Here is a 20,851-nt window from a genome sequence, read left to right on the forward strand (position 1 = left end):
CCTGAGAGTTCAGGTGGCAGCCCTAGTCTGTTTTCATGGCAAAATGCGAGGAGTTGCCTTGTCGGCACATCCAGATGTAGTACGTTTTCTCCGGGGAGCGAAACATTTGCGGCCTCCGGTTTGGAATCCTTGTCCTTCCTGGAGCCTTAATGTCATCCTGAAAGCTATGTGTACATCTCCGTTTGAGCCTTTGAAGCGGGCAACCTTGAAAGATGTTACTTTGAAGGTGATCTTCCTGGTGGCGATATCTTCTGCCAGACGGGTGTCGGAACTTCAGGCCTTATCCTGTAGGGAGCCCTTTCTGCAAATTACGAACTCGGGAGTGTCCTTGAGAACGGTCCCCTCCTTTCTGCCTAAGGTGGTATTGTCTTTTCATTTAAATCAGTCGGTGGAACTGCCATCCTTTCCGGACTTGGTCTCTTCCACTCCTCAGTGCAAAGAGTTGCGGAAGTTGGACGTGAAGAGGGCTCTCTTGCGTTACTTAGAGGTGACGAACAGTTTCCGCTTATCTGATCATCCTTTTGTTCTGTGGAGTGGCCCTAGACAGGGGCAGAAAGCCTCCAGGATTACTATTGCATGCTGGTTGAAGGAGGCCATTATCTTGGCATACATTACTCAGGGTCGTCTGGTGCCATCCAGTCTTCGGGCACATTCTACTTGTTCGCAAGCGGCCTCTTGGGCCAAATGCCAGCAAGCATCGCCGCAAGAAATCTTAGAGTGGCTACTTGGAAGTCTTTACACACTTTTCCTAGGCATTACCATTTGGATGTCCAGGTTCCAGAGCCTGGCAGTTTTGGCGAAAGTGTACTCTGAGCAGGACTCTCTTAATTCCACCCACTGTAGGGAAGCTTTGGTACATCCCAGCTGTCTGGCTTACCCGAGTACGTACAGGGAAAGGAAAATTGGTTCTTACCTGCTAATTTTCGTTCCTGTAGTACCACAGATCAGTCCAGAGTCCTGCCCAGTTCGGGAAGGGGGTATTGGAGAGTCCGCTCAGTTGTCTGTTTTCTCTGCAGAACCTGCTTGATCACTTGTTGTTTTCCTGTGAAGAATGGCTCAGGTTCTTGTTACTCCTATACAGGGTTTGGTGCAGGCAATGTTTGTTTTATGTAAGATAGTTCAATTGGTTGTTAAAGGTTTTTGTATCTGGCTTGGGTACAGTTCAATACTGGCAGACTGCAGGTGGCACCTCAGGATAAGTGGCAGACTCAGTTAAAATTTCTCTGTCTCCATCTGCTGGATGGGAGGCAAAACGCAGCTGTCTGGACTGATCCATGGTACTACAGGAACGAAAATTAGCAGGTAAGAACCAATTTTCCTTTAATTTCCTTCCTTTTGTAGTCTTTGGTTCGGGGAGCCTGTGAGAACAAAACATAAAAATTATCGTGCTGGGTCAGATTAAGGGTCCATTAAGCCCAGCATCCTGTTTCCAACAGAGGCCAAACCAGGCTACAAGAACCTGACAAGTACCCAAACACTAAGAGGATTCCATGCAGAGGCCATTCCCTAAGTCAACTTGATTACTAGCAGTTAATGGACTTCTCCTGCAAGAACTTATCCAAACCTTTTTTAAACCCAGCTACACTAATTACACTAACCACATCCTCTGGCAACAAATTCCAGAGCTTTATTGTGCATTGAGTGAAAAAGAATTTTCTCTGATTAGTCTTAAATGTGCTACTTGCTAACTTCATGGAATGCCCCCTAGTCCTTCTATTGTTCGAAAGTGTAAATAACCGATTCACATCTACTCATTCAAGACCTCTCATGATATAATATAATTATATATATGTTTATGTTAATAATTTAACTTTTATTAATGTTATTTAGCTTTTTGCTTTGTTTAAAATTATTTCATTATTGACGTTTAAATGTATTAGACTAAGGAATTTTACTTCCTGCTCATTCTGTTTCATTGTAAACTGGTTTGATATGCATTTTATGCAGGAAAATCGGTATAAAAAAACTTAAAATAAATAAAATAAATAAATGATCTTAAGGACCTCTATCATATCCCCCCTCAGCCGTCTCTTCTCCAAGCTGAACAGCCCTAACCTCTTCAGCCTTTCCTCATAGGGAAGCTGTTCCATCCCCTTTATCATTTTAGTTTGGGGGGTAGGTATTGGCTTGCACACACCTTTGGAGTTTAAAAAGTCTGCATGTAAATTTTCACAGGTGTAACTTACGCAGGCAGATTTGGTGAGATAATCTTCAAAATGGACTTGTGTATAAATCCATTTGGAAAACTGGTGCAACTTAATGCGCGGTGTTACAAGATTACCTCCCCTATGTGGTGCTTTATAAATGATCATTATCGTGTTACTCTTCAGCATTGTGTGCTCTAGTAAGATACAGCAGCCATTCTTACTCAGATCCAAGTGTGTCCTGTCTGCAGGTTGAAGTCCCAAAGACGCTGAACATTGTGTCAGTTCAGTGCAGCGGTGATGGGACCTTTCTACTGACACAGTCAGGCAAAGTGCTTGCGTGTGGGCTGAATGAATACAACAAGCTGGGTCTGAACCAGTGCACGAGTGGAATCATCAACCATGAGGTGAGGTCTGCTGCCTGCCTGCCTGCTGTGTGGATTCAGGGCACGGTGCTGGGCGCTGGAGCTGACTGTTGCTGTTCTTTAACCAAAGGCTTTCCATGAGGTCCCGTATACCACGACCCTGACTCTGGCCAAACAGCTCTCCTTCTACAAGATCCGCAGCATCTCCCCAGGGAAGACCCACACAGCAGCTATTGATGGTGAGTCACCCTCTGCGGCTTCCTCACTCAGCTGCATCCCAGAGTTGAAGGAAATACAGTACTTCAGTGATAGTGTTTACCTAATCTGCAAATGCAATCTTATATAGTCCCCCAACTTTCTCTAGCAGTCTCTCTGTTAAAAAGCTGCAGACTCTTCATTTTGTTGTATTTCCTGTGTCCGCTATCTTACGTGAGGCTCTGTAAAAATGTGGTCTCTCTGCATCTCGGAAGAAAGCTTAATACCTGCCTCTGCTCTCCAAAAGGAGATTCAAACCAGTTAAGATAAAAGTCACTAGATTCTCCTGACTGTAATTTTTCCAAAATTAATATAGTCGGTTTCTGATCTTTTTTGATTCTTTTTTTATTTTTATCCTCTGTCTCGGTTTGGCCTTTTCTCTTTGTCTTCTCTATCTCTGTTCTTTATCTGTTTTCCTTCTCCTTTCAGACTTACCATGTTCCTATATATTTCTTCATCTTCTCTTGTGTTGTCTTTTTCCTCTTTCCTTCATCTTTGTGACTGTTTCCGTCTGCTGGCTGTCTGCCTCTTCACTCTGTCTTCATTCCTTTCACCCCAGCCTGCCCTCCTCTCTGTCAGCCTCTCTGTTTTCTTCCCTCTTATCTCTACCTCGTCTATGCTGCCAGGTTTTTAGTGTCGCCTTCCAGCAGTTGGCAGCAGTAGGAATGAAAATGAGTGTGGGGGTCTATGAGTCGGTGTATTCCCCCAAACCCCTCCGCCCATACTAGCTCCCTATTAATAGGGAAACCCATGCAAGGGTGGGACCACCATTTGGCTTAAGGGTGCCCACTGGTTTGCAGACCCTGTGCTGATATTCTTTGATAGAGCTGCCACTTCTGCTGCTGGGCCTGAGAACAACCAAAGGACGTGAGGTGAGAGCTGGAGAAGTTGAGGGAAAGGACCACTATTTGGGGGAGAGAGAGGAGGGACCTGGGAAAAGGGCCTTGGAGGGAGGAGAGGACCTGGGAAGGGGGTCTATAGGGAGAGGACCTGGGAAGGGGCCATTGAGAATAGGAGGAAGTGAGAGAACCCAAGAAGAGGCCATGTAGGGTTGTAGGAAAGGCAGGGGAAGATCCGGTAAGAGGCCTTGGGGAGGGGAGCTAAGGGAGAAGGGTTAGAACCTAGGAAGGGGCCAGGTTGGGGAGCTAGGAGGGAGGGGAGAGGGTCCAGGAAGAGAACAGGGCATATATAAAGAAGGGGAGAGGATCCCAGAAGGGTTCAGGGTAAGGGTGTGGGGGTCGGAGAGGGGATGAGAACCCAGAAGGCGTCAAGATGGAAGGAAGGGTAGGAGTGAGGGAGAGGACCCTTGAAAGTGCCAAGGTGAGGTGGGGTAGGAAGGAAAGGAATCAGAAGGGACCATCCTCCCTCAACTACTCCAAAATGCAGCAGCCAGATCCCTAACAAACAGCAGTCGATCCTCCCACATCACACCCATCCTCAAAGACCTTCCCTGGCTCCCAATAACCCACAGAATACAATACAAAGCCCTAACCCTACAACACAAATCCATCTACAATACAAATACAGAATGGCTAAAAGACGCCCTCCACCTCCATGACACCCAAAGAAACCTCAGATCCAAGAACACTGGCCTGCTAAACATTACCCTCCGCAAAACAAGCCCACCTCACCACAACCAGAGAACGCGCCATATCAATAGCCGGCCCTTCATTATGGAACACACTCCCTGCCCAACTCAGACTGGAAACCAAAAGAATCTAAAAACCTGGTTCTTCCAAAAAGTCTACCAGCCCACATGCTAAACCCCCTACCCCTCCCAACCTCATGATAAAATGTAAATGTCACCCAATGCTATTTAGACATAATGTATGCCCACGCAGCACAATAAGCTCCACTCTGTTTCCTATGTACATATTTATACAATGCAATAATTCCAAAACGTAATTGTATTACTTGTTGAGTTACTCCCGTTACAATGTTCCTCTCTGTTAAAATGTAACTATATTAATTGCTGATCTGCCTCCATTACAATGTTAAAATAATAAGACACTTTAGTCTTACTATTCTCTGCGTTAACATGTAAACCGATGTGATATACCCCAATGAATGTCGGCATATAAAAGAAAATCAATCAATAAAATAAATAAAACACATGGGGGGCGTGGGAAGGGACTATAGTCAGTACTCAAAGCTGATGAATGGACTGGAAAGGAGAGGAACTGGGATGGGAGATGCCATGGAACGAAAGGGAGATGAACTGGGAGTGGCAGCAGTGAGAGAAGACCTGATGGTGAGAGGGGTTGGAGGACATACTCAAAAACTGGAGATGGAGGTGGGGCCCAGGAAGGCCTGGGCACAGGAAGATGTAGCAGCTAGGGGACCTGGGATTGAGGTCCCCCCCTGGACCCCAGCATGTCTAACACCAGCCCTGGGTGAGAGTACAGTGGCGTCAGTCTCTCCCTGGCCACATGTAACGCCAGCCTTTACAGGGGTGATCCAGGAAACTACAGACCAGTGAGTCTGACGTCTGTGCCAGACAAAACCAAAACCAAAATGACTCACCATATAGATGCAGATAGTTTAATGGGGAATAGTCAACATGCACTTTGCAAAGGGAAGTCTTGCCTTACTAATTTACCAGAATGTTTTGAAGGTGTAAATGAACATGCAGATAATGGCAAGCCAGTAGATATCTTTATTTATGTAGATTTATATTCTGCCTTTCAGACATTTCAAAATGTATTCCATTTAGGTACTGCAGCTATTGCCCTGACCCCAGAGGGCTGACGATCTAAGAGCCTCATTCACTAAGCATTTTTCCCATAGACAGAATGGGAGAAAAGACTCAGGGAATCAGGCCCTAAGTCTCCACCTGAGCCAATGGAGGGTGAGGCGGTAACGGGATTTGAACCCTGGCTTCCCTGGTTTGTAGCGACTGCTCTAACCTCGAGGTTACTCCTCCACTTCTATCTAGTATATTTGGATTTTCAGATGGCATTTGCCAAAGACCCCCATGACAGACTTTTAATTGGGTGTATAAGAACATAAGAACATAAATTGCCATCAAGCCCAGCATCCTGTTTCCAACAGAGGCCAATCCAGGCCACAAGAACCTGGCAATTACCCAAACACTAAGAAGATCCCATGCTACTGATGCAATTAATAGCAGTGGCTATTCCCTAAGTAAACTTGATTAATAGCCGTTAATGGACTTCTCCTCCAAGAACTTATCCAATCCTCTTTTAAACACAGCTATACTAACTGCACTAACCACATCCTCTGGCAACAAATTCCAGAGCTTTATTGTGCGTTGAGTGAAAAAGAATTTTCTCCAATTAGTCTTAAATGTGCTACTTGCTAACTTCATGGAGTGTTCCCTAGTCCTTCTGTTATCCGAAAGTGTAAATAACCGATTCACATCTACTCATTCAAGACCTCTCATGATCTTAAAGACCTCTATCATATCCCTCCTCAGCCGTCTCTTCTCTAAGCTGAAAAGTCCTAACCTCTTTAGTCTTTCCTCATAGGGGAGCTGTTCCATTCCCCTTATCATTTTGGTAGCCCTTCTCTGTACCTTCTCCATCGCAACTATATCTTCTTTGAGATGCGGTGACCAGAATTGTACACAGTATTCAAGGTGCGGTCTCACCATGGAGCGATACAGAGGCATTATGAATCCTCCGTTTTATTTTCCATTCCCTTCCTAATAATTCCTAACATTCTGTTTGCATTTTTGACTGCTGCAGCTCACTGCACCGACGATTTCAATGTGTTATCCACTATGACGCCTAGATCTCTTTCCTGGGTGGTAGCTCCTAATATGGAACCTAACATTGTGTAACTACAGCAAGGGTTATTTTTCCCTATATGCATCACCTTGCACTTGTCCACATTAAATTTCATCTACCATTTGGATGCCCAATCTTCCAGTCTTGCAAGGTCCTCCTGTAATGTATCACAATCCGCTTGTGATTTAACTACTCAAATAAATTTGTATCATCAGCAAATTTGATCACCTCACTCGTCGTATTCCTTTCCAGATCATTTATAAATATATTAAAAAGCACCAGTCATAGTACAGATCCCTGAGACTCTCCACTGTTTACCCTTTTCCACTGAGAAAATTGTCCATTTAATCCTACTCTCTGTTTCCTGTCTTTTAGCCAGTTTGTAATCCATGAAAGGTCATTGCCTCCTATCCCATGACTTTTTACTTTTCCTAGAAGCCTCTCATGAGAGACTTTGTCAAACGCCTTCTGAAAATCCAAGTACACTACATCTACTGGTTCACCTTTATCCACATGTTTATTAACTCCTTGAAAAAAATGAAGCAGATTTGTGAGGCAAGACTTCCCTTGGGTAAATCCATGTTGACTGTGTCCCATTAAATCATGTCTTTCTATACGCTCTACGATTTTGATCTTGAGAATAGTTTCCACTAATTTTCCCGACACTGAAGTCAGGCTCACTGGTCTATAGATGCCACTGTCGCAGACAGGATGCTGGGTTTGATGGATCTTAGTTTGACCCAGCCTGGCACTTCTTATGTTCTTAAGTTTAAAAGTCACATGGGTCACTTCCTTCATAGAATACTAGCTGAATTTTTCAAATCTCTTATAACATCAGGTTTTTTGGTCCAGTTCGAATGACGAGCTCTTTTATTTGGTATTGTGGTAATGCCTTACATTTCATGTGACTGTAGTCCTTATTTGTGTTGCTTTTCCTCCATGCTCTGTGCAAGAACCACACTTGTTTTCTTCCTTTGCTCCTCTGTATTCCTATCTTTAAATCCTGTTACACTCTTTGTGCCTCCATTTCTCTTCCCTATGATCCTCTCCTCTGTGCTCTTTTCTCCTTCTCCCCATCATTTCCTGTTAGCTTTTTGATATACCTCTTTTCAATAAGAAACCAAAGTAGTTAACAAAAAATGAGATGATGGTGCAGGGAAGAGGGTTTTAGGTTCGTGAGGTATGGACCAGTTCCTGGAGGAGACATCCATAAACTGCTATTAATCAAATTGACTTAGTAGATCCCATGTTACTGATGCAATTAATAGCAGTGGCTATTCCCTAAGTCAACTTGATTAATAGCAGTTAATGGACTTCTCCTCCAAGAACTTATCCAAACCTTTTTTGAACCCAGCTACACTAACTGCACTAACCACATCCTCTGGCAACAAATTCCAGAGTTTAATTGTGCGTTGAGTGAAAAAGAATTGTCTCCGATTAGTTTTAAATGTGCTACTTACTAATTTCATAGAGTGCCCCCTAGTCCTTCTATTATCCGAAATAGTATATAACCGATTCACATCTACTTGTTCAAGACCTCTCATGATCTTAAAGACCTCTATCATATCCCACCTCAGTCATCTATTCTCCAAGCTGAACAGTCCTAACCTCTTTAGACTTTCCTCATAGGGGAGCTGTTCTATCCACTTTATCATTTTGGTCGCCCTTCTCTGTACCTTCTCCAGGGCAACTATATCTTTTTTGGAAGATGTAGTAGGCCAGATTGACAAAGAGTAGCAAATCACCTGGACCGGATGGTATGCATCCTAGGGTACTGAAGGAACTAAAAAATGAAATTTCAGACCTATTAATAAAAATTTGTAACCATCAATAAAATCATCCATTGTACCTGAGGACTGGAGAGTGACCAATGTAACACCAATATTTAAAAAGGGCTCCAGGGGTGATCCGGGTAACTATAGACCAGTGAGCCTGACTTCAGTGCCTGGAAAAATAGTGAAAAATATTCTAATCAAAATCACTGAACATATAGAAAGACATAGTTTAATGTAACATAGTCAACATGGATTTATCCATGGGAAGTCTTGCCTAACAAATCTGCTTCATTTTTTTGAAGGAGTTAATAAACATGTGGATGAAGGTGAACCGGTAGATGTAGTGTATTTGGATTTTCAGAAGACGTTTGACAAAGTCCCTCATGAGAGACTTCTAAGAAAACTAAAAAGTCATGAGATAGGAGGCGATGTCCTTTCGTGGCTTACAAACTGCTTAAAAGACAGGAAAGAGAGAGTAGGATTAAATGGTCAATTTTCTCAGTGGAAAAGGGTAAGCAGTGAAGTGCCTCAGGGATCTGTACTTGGACCGGTGCTTTTCAATATATTTATAAATGATCTGGAAAGGAATACGACGAGTGAGGTTATCAAATTTGCGGATGATACAAAATTATTGAGTAGTTAAATCACAAGCAGATTGTGATACATTACAGGAGGACCTTGTGAGACTGGATACTGGGCATCTAAATGGCAGATGAAATTTAATGTGGACAAGTGCAAGGTGTTGCATATAGGGAAAAATAACCCTTGCTGCAGTTACACGATGTTAGGTTCCATATTAGGAGCTACCACCCAGGAAAAAGATCTAGGCACCATAGTGGATAATACTTTGAAATTGTCGGCTCAGTGTGCTGCAGAAGTCAAGAAAGCAAACAGAATGTTAGGAATTATTTGTTATGATGCTGCTTGTGGGCTAGGCCCACAAGCAGCCTCTCACCTTGCGCAGCCCAGTGGCTGACAAAGTTCCATCTCATCCGCAGCCTGGAGGCTGCCGCCATTACCGTTGCCGCCGCCGACACTGCTGCTGCTCTTCCTGTGACCTGGAGGCCACTGCCATCTTCACTGCCTCCTTCTCGGCCTGGCTACCACTCTTGCGGCGGACAGAACCGCCGTCGTGGGACCTTTCCGCAGCAGGGAGCTGCTGCCATCCTTGCCTGTCTTCGCAGCTAGGAGCCGTCAACGCCAGGGCCATGTTTCGCAGCTTAGTGCTGCTCCTGAGCGATCCTCTTTGTGGCATAGACTCCACCGCCGCTGCTGTCAGAAGTCCTGCCCCTTCGTAGGTGCGTGGCCACGCCTCTTCAGCTGATTTAAAGGGCCAGCGGTGGGCAGTCCTTCCTGGCCCCTCCTGATGACATTCCTGAGGCATCTCCACTTCAGCCCTATAAAAAGGGCCTTCCTTCAGTACATCTTCACCTTTGCAAGGTGCTGCTTGCTCCTGGATTCTCTGCTGTTCGAGCTCTTCGTTCCAGGAGACCTCCGTGATCCTTCCTTGCTTTTTCAAGGCACTCTCTTTCTTCGTGGGAATTCCCTTGTCTTCCTCTGTGGTTCCTGATCCTTCGTCTTCATCTTCGTTCCATGTGCTCGTCTCTCATCAGATCCTGTGTTTTCGTCTGATGTTCCTGTCTTCAGACGCTCCAGTCTTCAGATATTCCTAGTCCTGATGTCCCCAGTCCAGAAGTACCTGATGTTCCATGCTTTGTGTTCCAGACGTCCCTGATGTCTTCATCTCCTGAGGTCCCTGATGTCCAGATGTCCAAATGCCCTGATATCCTGGTGTCCAGAGGTACCGGTGTCCTGATGTTCCTGTTGTCCTATGTTCCAGTCCAGATCCTGATGTATCCGAGTTCCAAGTCCTGATCCTGATGTATCTGAGTTCCGGGTTCCGAGTCCTGATCCTGATGTAACCGCTAGTTCCTAGCTCCAGATTCAGTTTTGCCTTGCCCCGGACCTCGCCTCCAGCCGACCTTCCTGGGAGTAAATCTGTATCGATCCGGTGTCCGTTTCCGGTGGCTGGAATCCTCTTCCGGTTGGATCCTTTTTCGAGCACTGCCAGGATCCCTCCTTCATCCTGAGCCTCAGTCTGGCACATGTCCTGCTCTCCACGTGGTCCGTGACCAGCCTCTTCAGGTTGTGTAGGGTGCGCAGTGGGACAGGATGGTCCGTGACCAGCCAATGTCGGCTGTGTAAGGCACCCTGAAGGGCAATGCCTGTCTAAGCCTCCCAGTATTCTGAGCGTTTGTCCTTGTCTAGTTCCAAGTTCCAAGAATCCTCATCTTGTCCGAGTCCCAAGTTCCAAATGTTCTCATCTCGTCCAAGTTCCAAGAATCCTCATCTTGTCCGAGTCCCAAGTTCCAAATGTTCTCATCTCGTCCAAGTTCCAAGAATCCTCATCTTGTCCGAGTCCCAAGTTCCAAATGTTCTCATCTCGTCCAAGTTCCAAGTATCCTCGTCTTGTTCAAGTCTTCTAGTCTTGTCCAAGTCTCTGAATTTTTGCCTTATTCCAAGTTCCAGTACCATCGCCTGTCCTCAACCTCTATATGTCCTGTCGCATCTGCCGTTCCCAAGCGGCAGGTCCAAAAGGGCTATCAAGTGGCCGGAGGGCTACTCCAGAGACCAGCATTGTGTTGCTGGGTCTTTCCCGGTGCGTGCAGGTTCGGCAGAGGTCAGGGCTCTGGTGGTCAGCCTGTACGCCCATGCTTGGACAAGTCTTGCCTGCCTCGGCACTTCCACAGAGCTCCTCTGCAGTCACGCTGTGGTCCAAGGGCCCACCAATCTCCCCGGAATCTGGACCGCTCCCTAGCGCTCCTTCAACATTATTAGGAAGGGAATAGCTAATAAAACGGAGAATGTCTTAATGCCTCTGTATCGCTCCATGGTGAGACTGCACCTTGAATACTGTGTACAATTCTGGTCGCCGCATCTCAAAAAAGATATAATTGCGATGGAGAAGGTACAGAGAAGGGCTACCAAAATGATAAGGGGAATGGAACAACTTCCCTACGAGGAAAGACTAAAGAGGTTAGGGCTGTTCAGCTTGGAGAAGAGACGGCTGAGGGGGGATATGATAGAGGTGTTTAAGATCATGAGAGGTCTTGAACAAGTAGATGTGAATCTTTTATTTACACTTTCGGATAATAGAAGGACTAGGGGGCATTCCATGAAGTTAGCAAGTAGCACATTTAAGACTAATCGGAGAAAATACTTTTTCACTCAATGCACAATTAAGCTCTGGAATTTGTTGCCAGATTATGTGGTTAGTGCAGTTAGTCTATCTGGATTAAAAAAAAAGCTTGGATAAGTTCTTGGAAGGGAAGTCAATTAACTGCTATTAATCAAGTTTACTTAGGGAATAGCCACTGTTATTAATTGCATCAGTAGCATGGGATCTTCTTGGTGTTTGGGTACTTGCCAGGTTCTTGTGGCCTGGTTTGGCCTCTGCTAGAAACAGGATGCTGGGCTTGCTGGAACCATGGTCTGACCCAGCATGGCAATTTCTTATGTTCTATGTTCTTATGAGATGCGGCAACCAGAATTGTACAAAGTACTCAAGGTGCGGTCTCACCATGGAGCGATACAGAGGCATTATGACATTTTCCGTTTTATTCACCCTTCCCTTCCTAATAATTCCTAACATTCTCTTTGCTTTTTTGACTGCTGCAGCTCACTGAGCCGACGATTTCAATGTATTAACCACTATGAAGCTTAAATCTTTTTCCTGGGCGGTGGCTCCTAATATGGAACCTAACATCGTGTAACTACAACAAGGGTAATTTTTCCCTATATGCTTCACTTTGCACTTGTCCACATTAAATTTAATTTGCTATTTGGATGCCCAATCTTCCAGCCTTGCAAAGTCCTCCTGCAATTTATTACAATCTGCTTGTGATTTAACTACTCTGAATAATTTTGTATCATCTGCAGATTTGATTACCTCACTCGTCATATTCCTTTCTAGATCATTTATAATTATATTGAAAAGCACTGGTCCAAATTCAGATCCCTGAGGAACTCCACTGTTTACCCTTTTCCACTGTGAAAACTGACCATTTAATCCTATTGTCTGTTTCCTGTCTTTTAACCAGTTTGTAATCCATGAAAGGTCATTACCTCCTATGCCATGACTTGTTAGTTTTTCTTAGAAGCCTCTCATGAGGGACTGTCAAACGCCTTCTGAAAATCCAAATACACTACATCTACCGGTTCACCTTTATCCACATGTTTATTAACCCCTTCAAAAAAATGAAGCAATTTTGTGAGGCAAGACTTCCCTTGGGTAAAGCCATGTGGACTGTGTTACATTAAATCATGTCTTTCTATTTGCTGTTTGATTTTGATCTTTAGAATAGTTTCCACTATTTTTCCCGGCAGTGAAGTCAGGCTCACTGGTTTATAGTTACCCAGATCGCCCCGGAACCCTTTTCAAATATTGGGGTTACATTGGCCACCCTCCAGTCTTCAGGTACAATGGATGATTTTAATGATAGGTTACAAATTTTAACTAATAGATCTGAAATTTCATTTTTGAGTTCCTTCAGTACCCTAGGATGCATACCATCCGGTGCAGGTGATTTGTTGCTCTTTAGTTTGTCAGTCTGGCCTACTACATCTTCCAGGTTCTCAGTGATTTCGTTCAGTTCATCTGACTCATCACCCCTGAAAACCACCTCCGGAACTGGTATCTCCCCATCAACCTCATTAGTAAACACAGAAGCAAAGAATTCATTTAGTCTTTCCGCAATGGCCTTATCTAACGGTCCAACCAACTCCCTCATAGGTTTCTTGCTTTGGATATATTTTTTAAAGTTTTTATTATGGGTTTTTGCCTCTATGGCCACCTTCATTTCAAATTCTCTCTTCGCCAGCCTTATCAATGTTTTACATGTCACTTGATAATGCTTATGTTTTATCCTATTTTCTTCAGATGGATCCTTCTTCCAATTTTTGAAGGATGTTTTTTGCTAAAATAGCCTCTTTCACCTCACCTTTTAACCATGCTGGTAATTATTTTTCCTTCCTTTTTCTCTGTCCTCCTCTCTTCCCTTTCCTATGCCCTCTGATCCTCTACCCTTCTTCCTGATACATCTCTTTCTCATGAGTGCCTCTCTCTCCCTTCTGTTCTTCTCCAAACACCAAATGAGAGCCATGGTGGAACAGCAGCACAGGAGGTCTGCAGGAAGGAAGACCTCTCTTTCCTACAAGCACTGCTGGCACTACAGAGTGTCCGCATGAGGAGGGAGAAGTGCATTGATAATAAAAAAGGTACAGGAGCAAGGCCTAAACTTCCGAGATTGAGTGAGAAGAGGAGGACAGCACTGCCTCTTTCTTTCCTTCCTGTTCAGCTTCACACACACTCCGTACACCTGAGAGACCCAGGAAGGATGGGGGAGGAGTGAGGTCTCTTCTCTCCTGTTAAGCTTTGGACATGGTGCAAGCTGAGGTGAAAACCTGGCAAAGCTGAGTCAACCTTGGAAAGCTCCCAGGGATAGCTTCAAGGTCTGTGGAGGGGGACAAGCATGTTATGGAGGCAATGCATTTTTAAAAATTCTTTTTGACTTTTAAATCCAATAATTATAAGTATACACTTGCAAAAGAAACATATTCTAAAAGTTACAATAATGAAAAATCCCAATTACCATTTCTGTTCTTCATAGAAAAGTCCTCCCGATTAAGGGATGAGAAATACATAAGATATCTTATCCAGCAGGATAGGCCTGAAATTGTATAGTCTTAAATTCAGTGAAGGATTAGAAAGAAGGCAGCTACCTATGAGAGCGTTAAATCTGATGATTCCCCTGGTGAGGAGCCAAAGGGCTGGGAACATATTATCACTGAGAGGGATTGTAAAGATGTACTTATTATTTGATATTTTACAACACACTTGCATGGAAATAAAAAAAAAAAACAACCAGTTCCCCTATATGCAGAACTTTAGGATGAAATAACAAAATCTCCTTCTATGCTTTTGTGTGTCTTTGACCACATTAGGAAAAATCTTCACTTTACAATTCTAAAGTGACTCCTATCTGTCTTTAAAAAAAGAGACCAAAATCCCGTCATGATCCAGTTTGAGCAAAAAGCTATTAAGGTTGCCGAGGTAACAGAAGAGACAGAAAAAAATTATGCAAAACAGCTGAAAGATCCGTATTAGTCACATCTGATAAAGGGTCCACAGGTTTTCCAGGAGTGGCTTTTTTTTTTTTGCCAAAGGCAGAAAAAATAGTCTAACTTCTAACCTAACTTTAAAATATCAAACAAATATTACTTAAACATTTATTTCCTAAAATCTTTGTTGATGTTGGAAAAATAATTATTCTGACATTTTTATATTAAATAACATTCATAGAACTCTCCAACTTATTACCTAAATATTTATTATGTTTAAGAAGAGAAAACTTTTCTTCTTGTAATTGTCCAACTTTAGATTTCAGCTCCTCAATTTTCTTGAGCTGATATAAAGGATTCCTAGGATGAAAGTCAAAGATAGCATTTGTTCAGTCAGCGTCTTACCCAGACCTTCTCTAGCCATCCATATTGACTCCAAAGAACAGTTTTTGCCTTCTTCAAAGACAATTAGAAACTTCTCCTTCTCCATCTCCGGATAAGCCAGTGCTCCTGCCTCAATTGTATTCCTCATTGGGATGGAAGAAAACTTCAGAGATGCCCTGTGGGGCTCTGCCCGCAGCTGTAGCTGGATTCTGTGGGGCCCTTCATACTTCGGGGCTGAAAGATACAGCGTCAGCCTGGGGAGCCCACGGATCACTTGATTTTGCAGCAGTTTACAGTGGCTGCACCTCCGAGGATTTAGATGACGATGACTCCCATCCTTCAGAACAGGGACTTACTTGGTGTTAGAAGGAAAGACCTGGGTCTTCCCTTCCTCTTTCCCATTAGAGTTAAATTCTAGCAAGAAAATAGTCAATGGGAGACTTTCAGAGCCAGTCCGCTCTCTTGCTCCTCCTCCTCTTCAGACTCAGACCTCAGGCAACAGATTTTTCTAGCTGCTTAGACTGGCAGCCTCTGAACAGCAGCACTCTGCAGACAGCTGTGATTACTGCGGGTGAACTGATCAAACTACGGAAGGAATTGTAGGCATGAAGGTCATGAGAAAGGTGAGTGCTACAGTCTCCTGAGATAAGCTGCAGCCAGGGAGGTTTTTCAAGGCACCATAGAGTAATTTGGCTTGAGTTGTTTTAGGCATGAGAGGAAATGGGAGTGGCATGGCTTCAGCAGCGCTCCAGCCTGATCTGAGGGGTCCAGGAGGTAAATAAATGACCCGTGTGGGGGGTGAATAACCACTTGTGGGCTGGTTTCTAGTGGCTTCTCTTGCTAGCCCCAAATATCTTTTGAATTGTGATGAATGTCTTTGTGGCCATGCTGCAGATCACCTTTATCCCTTTTTATGACAATTATTATTCTGGAAAAATGGAGCTGAATCAAGTTTCACATTTTCAGTTTATGCTTTCGGTCCATCTTAGTGGTTTAAGAATGTGTTCGCACTTTGCCTTTCTGCAGTGGGAAAGCATTTGGCTGCTTTCCTACTGTTGCCCAAGTTGTTGTAAGCTGGCTGGAAGGTGCTTGATTTCCCTCCCTTTCAAGGTGATAGCAGACACTGTCCTCTCTCATTCTCTGCTTTTCTCTCCTCTGCTTCTTCTGCTTTCAGAGCGTGGCCGTTTGCTTACTTTTGGCTCCAACAAGTGCGGGCAACTGGGAATTGGCGATTACAAGAAGCGGCTTGGAATTAACCTGCTCGGGGGTCCACTTGGTGGGAAGCAAGTCACTCGTGTATCCTGCGGGGATGAGTTCACGATAGCAGCGACTGATGGTGAGGGCAGACTCTGTGCAACCATTGTTTCTCTCGCTGGCCAAGGAACGTGTGCTCCCAGACTCTCTCTCATGCCCTCCCTCTCTCTCAGCCTTCCTCTTGCATTCCCCATGACCAGTCCCTAGGTACCACCTCCCACCCTCTCGTGTATCCTGCGGGGATGAGTTCACGATAGCAGCGACTGATGGTGAGGGCAGACTCTGTGCAACCATTGTTTCTCTCGCTGGCCAAGGAACGTGTGCTCCCAGACTCTCTCTCATGCCCTCCCTCTCTCTCAGCCTTCCTCTTGCATTCCCCATGACCAGTCCCTAGGTACCACCTCCCACCCTCTCGTGTATCCTGCGGGGATGAGTTCACGATAGCAGCGACTGATGGTGAGGGCAGACTCTGTGCAACCATTGTTTCTCTCGCTGGCCAAGGAACGTGTGCTCCCAGACTCTCTCTCATGCCCTCCCTCTCTCTCAGCCTTCCTCTTGCATTCCCCATGACCAGTCCCTAGGTACCACCTCCCAGCCTCTCGTGTATCCTGCGGGATGAGTTCACGATAGCAGCGACTGATGGTGAGGGCAGACTCTGTGCAACCATTGTTTCTCTCGCTGGCCAAGGAACGTGTGCTCCCAGACTCTCTCTCATGCCCTCCCTCTCTCTCAGCCTTCCTCTTGCATTCCCCATGACCAGTCCCTAGGTACCACCTCCCACCCTCTCGTGTATCCTGCGGGATGAGTTCATGATAGCGACTGATGGTGAGGGCAGACTCTGTGCAACCATTGTTTCTCTCGCTGGCCAAGGAACGTGTGCTCCCAGACTCTCTCTCATGCCCTCCCTCTCTCTCAGCCTTCCTCTTGCATTCCCCATGACCAGTCCCTAGGTACCACCTCCCACCCTCTCGTGTATCCTGCGGGATGAGTTCATGATAGCGACTGATGGTGAGGGCAGACTCTGTGCAACCATTGTTTCTCTCGCTGGCCAAGGAACGTGTGCTCCCAGACTCTCTCTCATGCCCTCCCTCTCTCTCAGCCTTCCTCTTGCATTCCCCATGACCAGTCCCTAGGTACCACCTCCCAGCCTCGCATTCACCAGCTGATGCCATTTCAGCCTTGCACATTGTGTGATATGAAGCAGAGGAGGATCAAGGTGGAAGATTGTGCCTGGGAACTGATGCATGACATGCATATGAAGCTGGAGCTCTGTACAGAACAGGGGTGCCTGTGTATGTCAAGAGCAAAGGGAATTATTTCAGGCTGCCTTCCAGTAGTACTTTCACAGTATATAGAGAAAGCACAGAGTTACATGGGAGACAGGAGATAAACCAAGTTGGAAATGTTACGTGTTTGGCTAGGCCGTTTTAACTTTAGACCTGAAAGGAGAGAAGTAGTGTGCTTGGGCATCTGAGGATAACTTAGTTTCTGAAAACAGATCAGCCAATCATACATGGATCATGTGAGTCTGTGTAGCCCTGATGGAACAGATTTCCAGAGCTGAGGTTCCTGTGCTGCAGTGTCCATTATTCTTTGTCCACCTAGAATAATCAAGGAGTTATCCTTGGGGGAGCTAAAAAGCCCTGGCTGGCCTTGAACCAGTGGATTGCTGAGATGAGAGGCTGGAGCTCTGGCTGTGCTAAGGGGAAGCTGAGCAAACAGGAAAAGTTCATTCCCTGTACGTACCAGGATCAGTCCAGATGGTGGGTTATGTCCCCCGTCCAGCAGATGGAGTCAGACAAGGCTTGGGAGGGTGCTGTCATATTAACCAGTGCACCTCTGTAAGAGCTCTGTATCTTTCTGACTCCAGCAGATAGGAGTTGGGGAACCTGGAGCTTCCCCTGCATGAAGACGAGTTCCTTTAATTGTTTCTCTCTCTAAGTGTTTTCTGTTAAGGTTGGATGAAGTTAGTTTATTAAAAAAAAAGGTAAAGGGAGGTTTATTTATTTATTATTTATTATTTATTTATTGTTTTTGTTATACCGAGTTTCATGATAGGCATCACATCAACCCGGTTTACAAATAACAAGGAGTGTAAAGCATAACGTAACGTAAAAAACAATATTTTCAATAAGAACCTTGAACTTTAAATACAGTGAATCAGAAAAAGGGAGAGGGAAAGTTACAAAAAACAAGGAAAATAAACTTGGGATGGAAGGGGAGAAATTGAACAGCACAATATTTACATTTCAGCCTATTGATACATTAGAATAGCAAGTGACAAAAATAAGACTATAAAATGGTACATAGGTAATCAAATGAATAAATATTTGGAAAGGTTGGAAAGTTTGTGTGGCTTGCAGGCAGGGCTGCTCCAGTCACTTCTCCCCTCCTACTCCCCCCCCTTCCTCCTCTTTGGGGTAAGTGGGCCTCTTGATTTTGTTTGTGAAATCTTTCCCTTTCAGCTTAGGAGCTGTGTTTGGGGTGGTGGAAGCTGCTGGTGCCAGCCTCTCCCCACTTTGCCGCCCATCGCCCCGCGGCCCCGAGACGCTCATTCCCTGGGGCCGCTGCAGCAGGGAGGTGAGATTCCTCTGCTGCCTATCCGGGGCACTCGGGGGTAGCGGAGGTGTGCTTTCCTGCTCCCCCGCGGCGATTCTCCCCTCGGTCGGCCCCCCTCCCTCCCCCGGCCGTCTGCAAGCATGCTGCGGTCGTCCCGCTGCTCGGCCTGTGGCAAGCCGGGGTCGAGGCTTTCGAGAGAGGGCATTTGTTCTAGGTGCCTCCCTGATGGGGAGGGCACCTCCAGGCCGCTAGACAGCATTTCTTCCCACGCTTCAGCGCGACTCGGGCAGCGTGGGCCGGCCCCTTCGCCGCTTTCAGCAGGAACAGCGACCATTTTGAATCCTCCAGATCGTGTTCTGCAGCCATCAGGGGAGGAAGAACAGGATCCCTGCGATAGTCCTCCACTGATCCTGATGCCGGTTACTCCCTTCGGTGCCCAGGGACCCCCGGATGACTCCTCGATCGCCCCCCCCGGGTCCCCCACTTTTCTCCCCAGAGTTCATTGTGCTCATGCACAATGCCTACCTGCAGCGCCTGGAGGCTCCAAGGGCGCCCATTCCGGAACCACCTCCCGCCAAGACTCCCCCCGGTTAGCGGATGCCCCGCAGGGGACCCAGGACACAGCGGGGGGGGGGGGGCACCAGGGACCTCCCATGGGGCTCCCAGGGTCCACTTTACACCACCCTTGGTGGGAGGGGTGGGCTCTTTCCCAGATCCGGGGGGGGGATCCCCCGGCTCATCCGGATGATACTGTCTCAGAGGCACAGCTAGATGGAGCTGACCTGCGGGTCCTCCGCATCTTTAGAAGAGAGGAGCTCAAGGATCTCATCCCTCAGATACTTCAGAAGTTGGACCTTGATCCCCCACCCGACCCACTGGGACCCTCTGCTCCAGTCGTTGCTTCAGCCGCGAAGAAGGGGGACCCTGTCCTAGCCGACTTGCACCCCCTGTCCCGGGCCTTTCCCACCCATCCCACCTTTCTTCAACTATTGGCCAGGGAATGGGATACTCCCGAGTCCTCTCTTAAGGTCGAAAGAGCCATGGAGAAGCTTTATCCCCTCCCAGAGGACTTCCTGGAGTTGCTCAAGGTCCCAAAAGTGGACTTGGCGGTTACCAAGAGGACAACTATTCCGGTTACTGGTGGCACAGTTCTGCGGGACCTCCAGGATAGAAAACTGGAAGTTTACCTCAAGAGAGTCTTTGAGGTCTCGGCCCTGGGGATACGCGCTGCCATCTGTAGCTCCCTCACGCAGAGGGCGAGTCTCTGCTGGGTCCAACAGCTACTCACCTCGCAAGTCTTGCCACCTGAGGAAGCGACATGGCTGACCGCCTAGAGTCCGCCATAGCATACGGAGCGGACGCTTTGTATGATTTGTTCCGCGTCCTGGCGAAATCCATGGTCTCGGTGGTGTCGGCGAGGCGTCTCCTATGGCTTCGCAACTGGTCGGCAGATTCTTCTTCTAAGTCCAGCCTGGGATCTCTCCCTTTCAGGGGCAAGTTCCTTTTCGGTGAGGATGTCGACCAGATCATCAAGTCTCTGGGGGAGAACGTGGTCCACCGGTTGCCCGAGGATCGCCAGCGGAACTTCAGGTCGTTTACTCCCTCCAGAACTCGGTCCTGGGCGCAGCGTCGCTACCGTGGTTACAGATAGGCTGGGCCCCGGACGCCTTCTTCCAGATCCCAGTCCTGGCCCCGTTCCTTTCGTGGTCGCAGGCCCACTCAGGATGGGACGAGTCAGGGGACCTCGTCCAAATCCACTCAATGATGCCGAGCTCACCCACTCCTCAACCCCACGGATCGCAGGACGAATCTCTCGCTTTTACGAGGAGTGGGTCCACATCACCTCGGACCAGTGGGTCCTAGACATCTTAAGGAACAGTTACGCATTGGAGTTTGCCTGCCTCCCAAGGGACAGGTTTTTCTTCTCACCCTGCGGTTCGAGCCACAAGAGACTGGCGGTATGACAGACCCTGACAGACTTCAGAGCCTCAGGGCCATCTCTCCCGTCCCCTTCAGAGAGGTGGGCTTGGGCCATTATTCAATTTACTTCGTCGTACCCAAAAAGGACGGGTCCTTTCGCCCAATCCTGGATCTCAAGGAGGTCAACAAGTCCCTAAGGGCCCTCCATTTCCGCATGGAGACGCTGCACTCCGTGATTGCTGCAGTACATCAGGGGGAATTCTTCGCCTCTCTCGATCTGACAGAGGCCTATCGCCATATCCCCATCCTCAAGGCCCATCAGAGGT

At 46.5% G+C, this 20,851-nt stretch overlaps 1 protein-coding gene across 3 annotated transcripts in view; it reads left to right on the forward strand.

Moving 5' to 3' along the window:
* The window catches only part of NEK9 (NIMA related kinase 9), a 210,486-nt gene that overhangs the window by 123,592 nt on the left and 66,043 nt on the right, over window positions 1–20,851 (forward strand). For 2 of the 3 annotated variants that reach the window (XM_029598406.1, XM_029598408.1), the window contains 4 exons: window positions 2,396–2,551; window positions 2,640–2,748; window positions 13,461–13,565; window positions 15,967–16,128. In XM_029598406.1, coding sequence (XP_029454266.1) covers window positions 2,396–2,551; window positions 2,640–2,748; window positions 13,461–13,565; window positions 15,967–16,128 — 532 coding nt within the window. The remainder of the gene's footprint in view (window positions 1–2,395; window positions 2,552–2,639; window positions 2,749–13,460; window positions 13,566–15,966; window positions 16,129–20,851) is intronic. The other variant, XM_029598407.1, reaches the window with a different exon arrangement.

This window comes from Rhinatrema bivittatum, chromosome 4 (genome assembly GCF_901001135.1).
Source record: "Rhinatrema bivittatum chromosome 4, aRhiBiv1.1, whole genome shotgun sequence".
Lineage (NCBI taxonomy): Eukaryota > Metazoa > Chordata > Amphibia > Gymnophiona > Rhinatrematidae > Rhinatrema > Rhinatrema bivittatum.